The 15868-nt window shown below is 40.1% G+C and overlaps 1 protein-coding gene across 1 annotated transcript in view; it reads left to right on the top strand.

Moving 5' to 3' along the window:
* DNAH14 (dynein axonemal heavy chain 14) overlaps positions 1 to 15868 on the top strand; it is a 923784-nt gene that overhangs the window by 202369 nt on the left and 705547 nt on the right. The window contains exons 19-20 of the mRNA XM_069236199.1: positions 11263 to 11665; positions 13171 to 13361. Of these exons, the coding sequence (XP_069092300.1) occupies positions 11263 to 11665; positions 13171 to 13361 (594 nt within the window). The remainder of the gene's footprint in view (positions 1 to 11262; positions 11666 to 13170; positions 13362 to 15868) is intronic.

Here is a 15868-nt window from a genome sequence, read left to right as displayed (position 1 = left end):
TTCTTCTTCTTACAAATAGATTTTGAAATTTAGACAAACTTAAACATTGTTGAAAACTCCCTGGGGTGGAGCAATAAAACAGTCTACATGTTTTCATCTTGATTTGCTTGTCACTGCACCATGGTGCAATGTTCTAAGTAATGCTTGCAACAATAATTTAACTCTGTAATTTTGCAAATATTATTTTGTATCCATCCATGATGGGAATGATGATGTCCAACTCCACTTCTACCGCTTGTCCCTTCAGCCCTTCACGGACATTTAGGATGTATCTCTTGCTTTTCATGTTTTTCACTTTCCATACCTTTGTGTGGTATTGGTATTATTCTCGCTCTTTATCTTAATAGTTTCTAGTTTTTATGTACATGTTTTGCATTGTAGTGATCTGTTCCACATACAATGTTTATTGTTAAAGAGAAGGTATGATGACAGTTGCTGGGATGCACCTCTGACTGCTTTGCTATGGCTGGAGTTTCTGTTTATATAAAGGACCCATCTATCTTCTCTGTGGTTCCAGAAGTCCCTCTATTGATTATAATTTCACAACTCAAGACAATGAGTTGCTTCATAGGACATGTGCAAGTGCACACTTCACATGCTTTGCTTTCCTGCGCCAGTGCATTCCACATGAATGCGCTCTTACTGGAGCTACCTGGAAACCAGTAAAGCTGTAACTTCTTGTGGACGGCTCTCCTCGCACACCCGAGTTAAGGCCTCATTTTCTTTTGTATGGGAACTTACCTTCTAGAATCACTTGTTTTTTTCTTCCCTTCTCTGACTTCATCATTTGTTCTGGGTGTCTTCTTTGTTGTGTTTTTGAAGACGATGGGCCAAATGTATGTAGCTTGACATTTGCGACTTCCTAATAGTGAATTTGTGTGATTCGCTATTAGTTAATTGCAAACAGCTATGTACAACAGTGTGTTTAACACTGCGATTCCCAAATGGGTTGCAAGAGACCAGCCTCAGAAATATTCATGAGGTAGGTTGGAATTTGCGACCCATTTGGGAATTGCCACAGTCACATGGATGATGGTCTGCTGGGGTCAGCAGACCACTATATCTGTGATTGTTTTTTCATTAAAGCTATCTTTTTTTTTTTTTGTAATGTAGCCCGTTTTCCATAATGTAAAATAGGATGCATTACAAAAAAAAAATGAAAAACGTTCTTTTCTTTTTTTAAGACCACTGCCCGGTCTTAAATGTTTGCACCCCCTTCCCGTTTGGAATGGCTTACCGCCAACTTCAAGGTTTGTGGTAACTGCGAATGTTTTGCAGATGCATTCCTGGTCGCGAAACATTCCTACATACCAGTGCTACTCACTATTAGGAAGGGACACCTTTGGCATATCCCTTCCTAATAGCGAGTTGAAAACCCTATTTTGCGAGTCATTAATAGGTTACCAACTTACAAAATAGGGTTGGCACAAGCATTTTAATGGTCACAAACACCAGTAAGAGGCTTTGTACATCTGGCCCCAACACATTCCTACTCCTGTCAGTATCCGCCCACTGTCATCAAAAGAAAAGAGAGACTTTATCCTCATATTTATTAACATTGAAGAAGGACTGTTTTCCAAATATTTATCTATAATGCTCTGTATATCCTAATTCTATATTGTGCTTTGTGTTAACTGCTTTCTTCACAGAAGGACTTCAAGTACTAATTGGAGTGCTGGTGTTCTTTGTTTATTCTATTGCTAGTACTTTATTTTGCTTTCTTTGTTTTAAGTATTCTTCATTTTTCCTTCTTTATTATTTTCTTTTTCTGTCTCTTCCTTGTTTTCATCATGCAAAGTATCACTCCTCCTCCTTTGTTTTGACTTCTTCTGGTGAACTTTGACTTCTGTGATTAAAGTAGAACAATGTCTTATGAATTATTTGTAAGTTTGTGGCCCAAATGTATCTCCAGAAAAAAAGATTCCATGTTATAACACTGTTTGGGTGCTGAAGGCCAAGGAATATTTGAGAATTTACCAGATTTGGATAGTGAGGATGACAGAAATGCTTCGCAGTTTGAGGTATCCATTAAGAAATTGAACAATCATTTTCTACCCAAAAGTTCTATTATTTTACAATGCTAATATTTTGGTAAAAGGAAGCAAGGTGATAAAGAATCAGTTGAAGATTTCTTTCCAGTGCTATGCAAGTTAGCATCCACATGTAATTTTGGTGAGAATACAGAAGAAAGAGTAAGGAATCAATTTATGTTAGATTGCAAATGTGACAAAATTAGAAAAGAACTATGGTCTAAAAATGATCCCAAACTAGTTTTAGTTATTGCCAAGCATGTTCAACAATTGCTTATATGTATGGGTGAGTTATAGAAAAACAAATAAGCTACATTTTCTGTTCATTCTGTTGCTTTTATTCAGGAGAAATAGATTCCATCTCTTTTGAAGAATAAGAACTCCTGATTTAGGTGTGGTGACCCAAATTATTTTGCCGACTTGAAGAACTATCTAGCTTTAAAGGTTATTCGTGAATTATGTGAAAAAAAAGGGCATTTTGAGAAATGTTATAAATCTAAATTAGTTCAGGAAAAGGTATTTGTAGTAAGTTCTGAAGATGCAAAAGTCATCTTTCAAATAATCAATGATGTGAATTAGGTTTGCCATGTTGTCGTGTTATGTTATATGGTATTTCTAAAGTGCACCAGTCACCCAGGGATATCTTGGCACTGACAGTTCAGAGGAGTCGCAAGCAAGAAGGTAAAATATAGCTGTTTGTCAAATGCCTGCTTAAAAAGCCATGTCTTTAGTGCTTTCCCAAAGGTAACCAATTCAGTGATTGAGCAAATATCTATTGGGAGAGCATTACACTCCTTAGGAGCAAGCACTGAAAAACTACGCCCTCCTGCCCTCGTTTTCCTAAATCTAGGTACCTCCAGAAGGTTTGTGGATACAGATCAAAGAGTCCTTTTAGGGGAATATCTTAACAAATATTCTTTCAATAACCTCCGGGGCCAACCCCGTAAGAAACTTAAAAATGAAGCAGCAGACTTTAAATGTGATTCGCTATTTAAGTGACAGCAGTGAAGGTTCTTCAGGTAGAGAGTAATTCATGTTCTTTGAGGAGTTCTGAAGGCCAGTCTGGCCTCCACATTCTGAATCAGCTGCAACCTCTTTAGACCATTTTCAGGGAGGTCAAGATATATACTATTAGCATAATTTGGTGCATGTAACTGCAGCTTTATTGGTCTTCATAGCATTTATAGTAAAAAATGGCTGGATCTTCCTAATTGTTCTTAGCATGAAGGCACATTTAGAGGACGCTACCAGGAGCATAGCTTGGTTAGTAAAATTGGGGGCATGGGTGAACTTGAGATTTCCCAACAATCAAGCAGGCATGACATGACTGGCCAGTGGAAAGGAAAAGGAGTGCAGATCGTGAGGGGGTACTTAAGAAAGTGTGTTGTAAAATAACCATGTTTTAAGGCCTTAAACATGGAGACGAGTGTAGGTGTGTGTGTACGAGTGAGTATTTAAAATGCCAGATGAAACCCAACAGGCACCTTACCATACCCAACTGAAAGCCCCTCTATCCAACTATTTATGAAATAATGTCTTTATTAGGGGGTTGTAACACCCCTGAAGCTACGCCCCTGGACACTACCCTGATATGTGGCTTGAAAGAGAGATGTTTATCAGCACAGACACCAAGACGTTTTACCACTGCTTTGGGGTTGGGAAGCACACCCATTTCAGAAGGCCAAAAAGAGTTAGTCCATAAAAATGATTTTGACCTAACTCCACAATTTCGGTTTTATACGCATTTAATTTGAGATAGTTTTGTCTCATCCAGCTGCTAATGAAACCCTTCATATTCCTGAAATTATCTTGGAAATGTTCTGAAGTATCAAGCTGAAGAAGGATCTGACAGTCATCTGCATAACTGAAAATCTTCCGGCACCCACTTTCCACAAGTTTTTTAATGAGTTGTTAAGTAGGGGGACAAATCGGACCCCTGTAGATTGCCACACTTAATCTTTAAATCTGTGGCCCAAAAAGGCTTCAGTTGCACTGCCAGAATCTTATCATCCAAAAAGGACGTGACAAACATAGGGCATTACTTCTGACACCCAGGGGCGTAGCTTGGTCAGTAAGATTGGGGGAGTGGGGGGTGAATGTGAGCTTCAGATTTTCCAACAATCATGTTGCCACATAACGTTAAAATAAATTAGACTACAAGCAGGTGCACATGAGGGGCTTAAGGGACAGTGAAAAGGGAGATTAATGCAGATTGGTTGGGGGACAAAGTGAGAGAAAACACTTTATTGTGTGAGATAACCAACATTTTTAAGTCTTTCCAAACAGAGAGAGTGTGTGTGCATTTTTGTATGTGTAAAAATTCCTGGTGAAATCCGACTGACACCTCACCCGACTGAAAGCACCTGTACCCAACTATTTATCTCAAAATACATTTATTAGGGGGTTGGAACTGCCCAAACTCCCCCCTCAAGCTCCGCCCCTTCTTAAGCCCAACAACCACAGTCGATCCAAGAGAATCTTGTGGTCACCCCTGTCGCAGGCCATGGACCGATCTAACAATATTAGAGTTTGGGCAAAAATGGCCACAGCACACCGATAGTATAGTCCAATAGTGTGGCAGGGATGAGTGTCCCTTATCTTATGTTGCTATGAAGCAAAGTTGAAAGGAGTCTCAAGTCCTGTTTGTAGAGGGTGTCTTTTATTTGTAGATACTGGAAATCATTGTGTCATCAGCGTGATACAGCCAACACGTGTTTCGTCACACCAGTGACTTTATCAAGGCTGGGCCAGCCGGCCAGGAAGGTGCGTAACAAAGGTAAGTAATGGAGGAGCCGCGTGATCAGTTGAATGGGCTCAGGGACGTCAGTGGTGACTTCTTAGAGTGGAACTAATGAGAATATGGTTGAGTGAGAGAACATGAATGCAGACCCTGGTAAGCCTGTGGTCGGAACCTGAAGTGGCGAGGGGACGTGTGTCAACGAGCTATTTTGGACGAGTATTAGAGTTTGTGTATGCCCACCATTCTCAGGTCATCTATGACTGATGGAATTACAGCTTCAGTTTTGTGTTGTGGATGGAATCCAGCCTGATATGGAACGAGATAATTTGAGCCGGAAAGGAAAGCATTCACCTCTTTAACTATATGAGCTACTAGAAATGTGCCACTGAATGGCAGCAAAGAGATTGGCCGACAGTTATTTAAACTTTTTGGGTTATCACCAGGTTTTCTCAATAGTGGGATAGCTATTAGTTTTTTAAAATAGTCAGGAACTTTGCTTGCTTTCAATGAGACATTAAGAAGGCTAGTAAGAAAGTCTACAATGGTGGGGGGCATCCACTGTAGTAATTTGGGGAGACATGAAGATCTTGCCTTTAGCAAGCAAGCGATTTAATCCTCAGCTCCAAGAACAATAAACTTATCAATCTTATAGCTGTTTTCCTCCCTTTCCAATCAATTGAAGTCCATAATGGAGCTATTAACCATTGCCTATTTAACTAGTCTGATTTTATCCTTGAAGAACTCTTTCAATTTATTGCAACTTCCTTGCATGTGAATTAGGGGCTGGATGATTCTATCAGTCTTTGAGAGATTATGCACAATGTCAAATAGCTATTTCTGTGGATTATGAGCCATACAAATTTTATTTGTGAGAAATATAATCTGATTGGTAGGTTTCTTGTATTTAAGCATAGTTTCCTAAAAGTTCAGCTTACTGGGATCATCATAACTCCTCCAGCACTGTGGAGGCCTCCAAGTTGTAACTTTGCATCTGAGTTGCAACTTTGCTCCCATTAGTTCTTTAGTGAACAAGATAGAAAAAATGTTTTGCCTCATTTTATTTCTGATCAGGCATGCTGAAGCCCAACCTTATCAATCCAGCTCTTGAATTCCTGGACAGTCACATTAGGAATATGCTTAATATTGGTTTTGTTGAGTTCAGTGTCTCTGGTATGCAATTCCTATCCACTTTGCCCCATTTTCATACTGTTTCTTTATAAAATGGAGGCTGACCTTTCCCCCATTGTATGTCCGAAGAAAGATGAATCACATTATGATCAGACCAGCTGCACGGTTCTATACTATGCTTAACAATTTTGCCATTTGAGGATCACACAAGGTCAAGTGTATGCCCCTTGCAGTGCCTGGGTTCTTTTATATATTAAATTAAGTCAAGGGAAATTATCAACTCAAAATACGGTTTACCTTTTGGGCATGCATTTGGCTCGTCTGCCCAGTAATTGAAATCACCTACTATCAGTATTTTGCCATATTTTATTACTAACAAGCACATAGTTTCATAGAAATCCCTAGGGAATTTAATCATGTTATGTGGCGGACAGTAAACTAACAAGAATGTTACCAATGTGCTACCAGCTTCTACTTTAAACAGAAGGAGATCTGACCCCAATATCAGGTCAATTTCAAGTTTGGTGGCCATGAGAGACTGTTTAAAAATGGCAGCCATCCCTCCTCCTGTTATGCCCTGTGGTCTATTCTAATTCCATGTTTCAGTCAGCAGGAGAATACCAGCCTGCACAATGCATATCATATCAAAGATTTCTATACTATGCTTGGCCAGTGACCTTGTATTCTTGTAGATAATGGTTAACAAATTAGATTTCTTTTTTCCATGAGCCTGTAATAAAGTAATGTCAGCTCCATTCCAGTGCTGACTAAGTATCCCATTGTTCTGTTGAGTCAGTAATGTATCAGCAGAGGGTAGTAAGTTTACCGTATTCCAAGCTTCGAGTTGCAATGAAAGGTATGATAAATCCAGCATAGTAGATGGCATCTGGTCCTATCAGGGTGTGGATGGGTGCAGATGGCTTTGCGTTTGGCGTGCCTTCAGCATGCCTTGGGTGCACCAGAGGCACATCTGAGAATATTGAACACTAATTAAATATGCTCCTCGGCACATCTAGTGCTCTGACTGCACCCAAGATGGTGCTCCCAAACCTGGCACCACCTAAAGACCCTAAGTAAAAACTCTCCAAAGCTCCAATGACTAAAATGCAGGTTGTGAGTACAATTTAATTAAAAAACTTTCAAGGAGAAAATAACAGTAAATATAACTCATTGCCTGAAGGAAAAATGCAAACACATAAAATTAGCCATTTTTAAGCATTGACTAAAAGTAACAGCATCTTCATTCACATGGGCTAAATACTACTTGGGCACCCACGCATCAAGCGTCCTTAAATAGACTCCCTGGCATATTTAGAGCAAGGACTGCTCCATGATGCCGTTCCCAAACCTAGCCAAGCCCAGCTAAATGCAGTGAAAACTCTTGAAAGTCCCAATGAATAAAGTTCAGGTGGGACTACAATTTAATAAAAAAACTTCAACAGAGAAAATCACACTCAACAGAACTCATTGACTGAAAGGAAAATGAAAACAATTTTATGCAGCAAGTCTAAGTAACAACATCTTCACTCACATGGACTAAATACTAGGGCCCTGATTTATACTTTTTGTCGCAAACCTATGATGGGGCCAGCGCTGTGGAGGGGGCCCCAAGTCAGGGCCCCTGAGCGGCGTAGGACAGAAAAAAAAAATTCTCACCCGCACTTACCTTCGGATGTGTCTCTCATCCGTGGGTGACCTCCTGGTGTGGGTAGGGGTGTGTGGCGGTGTCCCTGGGGACAGGGAAGGGCACTGTGTGCATTTTCCATGATCTCCAACCATGGAAATCTGCCTACAGGTCCCCAAACGCCTGCCCATACCCAGGCATTAATAATGGCGCTAAGCAGGCTTAGCGCCATTATTTAAAGCCCTCCTACAGTGCGTGATTTTTGCATGGGAGGATAAATAAGGCGCTAGGGCCTTTGAGGCATTTCTTGCCCGGGAACGCCTACCTTGCATCTCATTGACGCAAGGTAGTTTTCCGCAGGCAAAAAATGACGTTAACTCCAATATTCTGGCGCTAGACATGTCTAGCGCCAAAATATAAATATGGAGTTAAGTTTGCGCTGCATTAAAAAAAAAAAATAACGCAAATCCGGCACAGAGTATAAATATGACCCTTAATATCATCCTTCAGATATTGTTCTTCTCAATGCTATTGCAGTATCTATGATGATGGATTCTGGTCCAAGACTTTCTCTAATTTTTATTAAGGTTTTTGCTCAATATGTTCATGGAGAGGTCACCCCATATGAAACTAATGGATAGTTATGGGGGTAAACCTATTGAATTGATCTGATATTTTGAGCCAACAATTGACTTCCATGGAAATTCTAGTGAAAGGTGATACAGTATTAAGTTGGCCTCCCCGTAAATACTTAGGTATATTTCTTGAACCTAATTCTAATCATCAAGTTCAAGTCAGAAAATAAGATACCATGCCTGAGTTATTTCTTCAGAAACTTTTGGAAGTGTGTACCAATAATGATTGTATCAAAGGCTATGTGGATCACATAAAGTAGAAAGACGGAGCAAAGCCCTTAGCTTGTATAGACAGGAACATACCTTACAGTTTACAAGATGCTGTCAGGAAAGGATTACACAGATTGTCTGCAAAGGGCATAATTGAGACAGTAGAGACATCTCAATGAATTGCTCACTCCAGTAGTTACTGCCAACAAAAGTTCTAGTGAAAGTACACTTTGTGTGGATCTTATACTTCTCATCAAAGAAGTGGCTGAGGATACATTTCCCCTATCTAATACAATGGAAATTGTAAGCATGTTGAGGAACGCAAAAATTTTCACCATTCTTAATTTAACCTCAGCTTACCATTGGGTTGGGGTTAATGAGGAGTCTAAGGATCTCACTGATTTTAGCATACCTTTTGGAGTTTTTTTCAGTTTAACAGAATGCCATTTGGTCTGTTATGCTGCTTCTGTTTTTGAAAGATCTTTGGAAAGCTACTTGGTGTTCATGTTCCTCCAGGGTGAAGATTAGATTTTTAGTAACATCCAGAGTCACTTTTAAACAAAGTCAGAGAAGTATTGAGGATTTTCAACTCTTAAAGTCAGCAAATGTAAGTTTTGTCAACCTGAGACCACATATTTGGGGCATGTTATCACTGCTAATGGTGTTAAACCCAAAGATGATCTAATTAGGACCATCTCTAATCTACCTAATCCTACCAAGAAGGAAGTTGTGCAAGTGTTTCTTGGGATGGCTGAGTTCTGTGCCTTATTTATTCCAAATATTTCCAGTGGTTCCTCTGCTATTTGAGGCTTACTTAGGAAACAGGTACAATTTGTTTCGAATGAAGATCATCAGAAGGAATTCTTGGACATAAAGTCAAATGTGGCTTCAGCGCAAAGTCTGAAAAGCTTTATTCCTGATTTGCCTTGTTGGGTACTGACGGATGCCAGTGATAAAGTTCTAGGTCCTGTTTTGAAGCAAAGGCATAATGGGAATGAGATTACAACAGCTTTTGCCTCTAGAGCTTTGTGGGGTGCTGAAGACTGGTATTCCACCATCAAAAAAGAGCCATTAGAAAATGTAAGGGCTGTTTGTGGGGAGCGAGGTTTGTTGTTCAGACAAATTACAAACCTTTTAAATAAATTGTTGATAAGAAAGGGTAAGCCTGCATTCCCAGTTTTGTAAGTGGTTGGTAGCACTGCAAAACTATCATTTTGTGGTAACATTTTACCAGGAATTGCTAATAAAGCTGCCTATTGGTTATCCAGATTGGTGGTGGAATCACCGTCCTTTGATGTTGTTGATTGCGCTTAGTAGAAAGATGATGAGATTACAGTGTATTCCTTACAGGAGGTTGTGTATCTGAGGATAAATGGTTAGCTGTAATGGAAAAGGATGACTTCTTGAAGCATGTACATGATTCCATTGTCAGAGGTAAGATGGATTCCCCTAGAGGTGAGAGAATGGCAGGTTTTGAGAAAATATTGGACGGGATATCAGTTAGTAACAACTTTTTATTTAGGGGCTGAGACTAATTCCCCCTCTAGGGGTGAAAGGAAGCTTGGTGCATTTGGCTTATGAAGGACATCAGGTCAACTGCAAGACAAAGGAGAGATTGAGAGGTATGTATTGGTGGCCTATGATGGACCTTCCAGTTGAGAGGATGGTGAGAATTGTTGTGATTGCAGGATGAGTGAAAAAACTCAGAAACGTAGGAAAACTCCCATGACATCTAGTGATATTCCTACTGAAGTTTGGGATCAAATAATTCTGGATATTGTGGAGCCTTTGAATGCTGGAAGTTCTTCCAAGTATTTGCTTGTAGATAAGCTCTAAAGATGGCCAGAAGTGTGTGTGGTTCATAAAGTCACCACTTCAGTTGTCAAGTTTCTGTCGGATGTATTCTCAAGAGAGGATAGTCCCAGGTGCATTCTTACAGATTATGGGATGCAGCTAACCTATAACGTAATGGAGAAATTGTTGGATGAGAGGGGTTTTGTGCATGCAAAATGTGCTTTGTTTCATCCCAAAACGAATTGGATGGTGTGGAGATTCAACAGGACTTTGAAAGAAACTATACAGATTACCAAACTTAGAGTGGTTAACTGAGTGGAAAACATTGGAGAGTAGGGTGGAAGAATCCAGATTTGATCCCCATACCCCCACTGGGGTGAGTCCTTTGGAACTGTTCTGAGAACATAAGCAAAATACTAAGGTTTTTCCTCCTTCAATTACTGTGTAATGCAAGGAGACACAAAACATAGAAGAGGTGCTGAGAGAGGGAATATCAAGAGAGTATCAATAACAAGATGAAAGGAAAGAAAACAGTATGAGTTTTGGAAAACTGTCAAAGCTTTGGATATTAAAGTGATAGATTTAGTGAAAGTTAAATTGCCAAAAGGTTTGATCAGTTTTTCTCATTTTAGTAAGCTCTACAAAGTGGCGAGACTGATTCAGGGTGCTGCTAAATTGGAAGATGGGCGAATATCGAACTTCAGTAGAATTGTCATCAAAACTGATGTTGGCTTGTACAGTGCTGTTGTGTTGTTAGCTTTGTTCTTTTCGTCAGTTTGTTTTTCTTTCCTTGTTATTGTCTTCTGGGAGGAAGGTATGTGTGGTTTTGTTATTATTCTTCCTCGTTATCGTAATGGTTTCTCATTTTTGTGTACCTGGTTAGCATTGTAGTAGTATATTTCATATAAACATTTTTATTGTTAACTGGAAGCTATGATGACAGTTGTTCGGCTGTGCCCTTTGACTGCTCTTTATTGAGTTTTTCTGTATAGAATACGGGATCCATCTATCTTCTCTGTGGCCCCGGATGTTCCCCTATTGATTAAAATCTCACAGTTTGCTATATGAAACTTGTGTTATTTTATTTTTGTGTTTTTTCAGGTCAGGAATCCAATTCTCCTTCATGCAGATACTTTCTCTGGAGTTGCTAAAGAAATACTTCAGAATCTTTTGGAGGAAGTAGAAATCATATCTAACAAAGCCCGAAGTTACTCAAGTTACCAAGATCGTTTTGGGAGTTCCATAGTGGACATGAAACAGTCTTCCCTGGATGTTCTGCTCTCTCAGAAAAGTGCATCAGCTCCCACAAGTGCTCATGTTGTGAACACAGAGCTTGCAGAAATAGAATGCGACCTGGGTTTGAGGAAAGTACTTTGGGAGTCGCAGGAAGAGTGGGGGAAACTGTCAACAGAGTGGAAGCTCACCCTCTTTGATAACCTGAATGTTGATTTAATCCAGAGAGATGTTAGCAGACTTATCCATACAATATTCATGCTGGAGAAAGGTAAGCCATAATTATGGTTTTGCTGTTTTCCTGCTTCTTCATTTGCAAGGAAATATTTTTTCACCCAACCCCAATTTACAGGATATTATTGGAAGTTTCCATTACAATTTGCAGTTTCTTCTCTGACAATTTCAATAATAAATCCATAGGGTATTGGAAAAAAAAAGGTACCTACCCCTGTCTTAAGTAAAATGAAGTAAGCTAGCAAGCATTCATACTTTTTTGCTATTTTCTTTATAATCATGTGTGTTGCTCAGCAGGAAAACTTCTATCCAACCAAAGATATAAAATGACCAAGGATTTAACTATGTGCTGTGGCTAAACTCACACAGCAACGTGGTCAAAGGGACACTCAATATGCAAAACAAAGAGTATCCTTGTCTCACCATGTACAGGTTTCAGCATATTTCAAGACACTGTGAGTAAGGTGCAAGAGTGTTAGTTACACACCAAGGCCAAAAGGACAAAAATAATTAATTTTAACAAGAGTTCTAAGAAACATAATAAAGGAAAAGTAAATGGCAATGGATTTAATCATACAAATGAAAGTATATTGGACCATTCATTAACACAGGCTCCCTCAGAACTCAATGTAAGTTAACAGGAAATATAAAAAATATGAAGAAATCACTAAATCGTGATGGCCTGTGAAACAAGGCAGCATGAATAGTAAATTGGCGTGCAGAAGTCTAACAATTCCAGTCGCAACCTCCCAAGCTGCCACCATCCAGAACCTTCTTTGAACACACGCACAGACACACACCCCAAGAACTCTTATACTTCAGTACTCCCACTGTTTCGGCAACCACTCTCACAGCTATACGCACACCCACACAACACACGCTGGAGGTTTGTTTTTGCAACACAAACAAAATACTGATTGGAACACATGATATGGTGGCCCAACTAAAAATGCATTTATGTTGCGAGTTCTACTGTTGTGTTGGCATGAGCACATTTGGTGCAAAAGCCCCAAACAGGCAGGTGGATCCCCAAAGCTAAAGGTCTGGCCATTGCAGAGTCAGCAGACATGGCTTCCGCACCACAGCAGCTTGCCGGTGGAGCACTAAAGTCTAGGTTACCTTTAATTATTGTAGAAGATGTCCAGTTCTGGTTGCTGAGGCCTGAATACTTTACAGGTTTCATGAAATTCACACAAGATATACTTGCATACAGTAATTCTAAATGTCAATTTTTCCATAGTTGTGAGTAATCCTGAGAACCAGGCATAATTGAAATCCTTATGGACCAGAGTTGCAGTCCATGATGTACATGTGAATTCACTACATGATTTAGTTGGACATAAATGTATAATTTAAGTCATTAATCTTTGGTGTGACCTCATCAACTGCAAATGTGTTACAAAACCTTATTAGTGGTAGTATTATATGATGAATAGCATTTCAGTAAACTTTTTGTGATGTTTGGAAAAACAATGCTGATCTGTTTAGTAAAATTGCCACTATAGGTACTGATGTACTTGTAATACCTTTTGCATGTTCCAGGTCTTCCAGCAAATGACATTTTGTCAAGTCTAAAGCAACAAGTCATGGATTTTAAGCAAGGCTTGCCTGTTATTGTTGCTTTAAGAAACCCCTTCCTGCAGCAGCGTCATTGGGATATTATTCAGTATACTATCGGCCGTTCAATTACGAAGGATAAAAACTTTACCCTGGGTAACCTCCTGGAACTTAAGGTAGATATTTACCAATGTTTTACTTATTGTAGTAATTTATCAAAATTGTAAATGTGTCGTGGCTGCATCCCTAGATGTTATTCGGCGCAGCACTCCCCCTCAGTGCACTGTGCGCTCTCTCCAGCCTGGCACTGTTGCCGGGCTGGAAAGAGCAGGCACAGGCTCCCAGTCTGCCTGGGAGCGCCCTGGCTGAGCACTTCCAGCCAATTCTAACGCTGCTTTGAGCAACGTCAGGATTTGCTGCAGGGAAGGCTAGGAGCCTGTGTCTGCCTGCTGCTGAAGACATGGAGGAGCAGGGGTGACGACGATGCAGGTAAGTGTTTTCTTTTTAATTTTAATTAATTTCCCACTCCGCTCGCCCCTACAAAGCACCGCGAGCCGCTCCTGCTTGCGAGTGCAGCATGGGAAGTCCTTATGAGTGCAGTCCTCTCTTGTACAGTCGAAGGGTCCAACAGGGCAGTTCTTCTTCTCCAGTTGTTTCTTTTGGGTCTTTGGGGGGACCACAACATCAATCCAAGGTTCCAGAATCTCTGGGTTGCTCCTTGGGACGTTGGGATTATGATTTCCAAAATGCACCTGGCAGAATCCTTAAAAGTTCACTGAATGCTGGCCAGCTGTCCTTTTCTAGCAAGACTTGATCCAGGTGACTGTTGGTCGCTCCTTTATACCTGTCGCTTACAGGGAGCCCACTCCTTTACTTTAAAAACAAGGCAAACTCTTTTTGGACTGAAGACCAAAGTGTTCAGCAGATGCAGTCCTTAAGAGTGCAGTCCTCTCTTGTGCAGTCCAAGGGTCCAGCAGGGCAGTCCTTCTTCTTCCTGTAGCTTCCTTGCAAGGATCTGAGTTGCTGGGCAGCTCTCCCATACTTATCCGTGCTCCAAGAGTGACAAGCAGGGAGATACCCCTGACAAATGGGGTTCAGGGTGCCGCCCTCAGGTATGACAACTTTCTCCAAAGTGTGGCATATTTGTGTCCCAGAAAGCACTATACCTTTAAAATGCAAAATGGAGAAACTCTCTCTTGGAGGTTAAGATCTGGCAAAGCCATCAGATTGGTGTGGCTACGTTTTCCCAACACTCCCCTTCGAGCCCATCTGCTAATTCAACTACTGACGCTTCTATCTGGCTGGGGGTGCAGGAAGAGGGGGTGAGCCTGTGACCTGTCCTGTCATTCCCTCTTTAAAGATCAGTTTGGCTACCCAGCCCTCTTCCTGCCTTTTGCTCTGCAGCTTGCAGATCTCCACCTATCAGATGTCATTTTTTCTCGATGCAGGCCACTTCACACTTCATTAAGACAGCTTGGCTAAGCCCGGCAGAGGCTGGAAATCAGAGAAGGGCTGCTGGAAGGCTCGATTTTATCTAATCAGAAAAGCAAGTTCTATAACTTCTTTTCTGTGATAGTTGTAATAAATCTAACAATGGCAAATTGTTGGATTTATTCTAATCATTGTAAGTATTTGAATGATATTCCTTAGCTCATTCCTATCAATAGTTATACTTTAATAAAGTATTCCCATGTTAGCCTATGGAGCTAATGTACTACAATGTAGAAAAACAAATTGGGCATTTTTGCCCTCACCAGGGCTTATAAACAATATTTTATAATGTCCCTGCTTATAGTTACATGTCACCCTACCCCCGGGGCACCTAGGGGAGAACTTAGGGGTGGCATATATGTAAAAATAGGGTAGTTTAAGACTTTGGAAGTATCTTCAATAACAAAGTTGGTTTTGCATATCATTTACTTTTAAAAGCAGCCTGCAAAGCAGGGCTGCCTTTAAAATGACAGCAGGCAGTACAGCAGTGCACTCTTAAGTGCATTACATGTACTGGACCTCTAAATCTACGTGCCCTACCATATACTAGGGACTAACAGATAAGTTGTCAGAGCCAATTATAATTATGCCTAATTTGCAAATAATTTTTTAACAAAGCACTAGAGCACTGTCCCTAGGCATAGTTAGCAGAAACCATGGCACAATCAGAGTCAGAAAAGCAGTATCTAGTAGTCAGAATGGGGGCAAAAAGTGGGAGGACACTGCAAAAAAGTCCTGGTTTCTCATAAATATCTACTTCTCTACTTTTCTATAAAGTTTCTGCCGCATATCTGTGCACCATAACTATTACAGTTAACAAAATCAAGACATCTTTCTTTCTTCTCTGTTGTTTAGGACCTCTAACATAAGTATTTATGTGTCCATGTAATCTGCTTATGTGCTGTTCTACTACAAGATCCAATAAATAATAATTAACCCAGCTGTGGCATTAGAAGTGGTAATACATACTTTATTATACCTTTGGTATATTTTGCTTGCTAGATGTCCTGCTACAAATTTATCAACTGTTTTCTAACATCCATTTGTTTGTGAATTCCAAACACAATTTTGTTCTACATTCAGGAGACAAATTTTTTAAAGTACTGTTAGCAGTTAACAGTTACATTACATTTTCACTTAATGCTCTTTTCCATTTTGTATTCAATTTTTTTTAATAATTATGTTTAGATAT

The sequence above is a fragment of the Pleurodeles waltl genome, chromosome 5 (genome assembly GCF_031143425.1).
Source record: "Pleurodeles waltl isolate 20211129_DDA chromosome 5, aPleWal1.hap1.20221129, whole genome shotgun sequence".
Taxonomy (NCBI): Eukaryota; Metazoa; Chordata; class Amphibia; order Caudata; family Salamandridae; genus Pleurodeles; species Pleurodeles waltl.
This window is presented reverse-complemented; position numbering and strand designations above follow the sequence as displayed.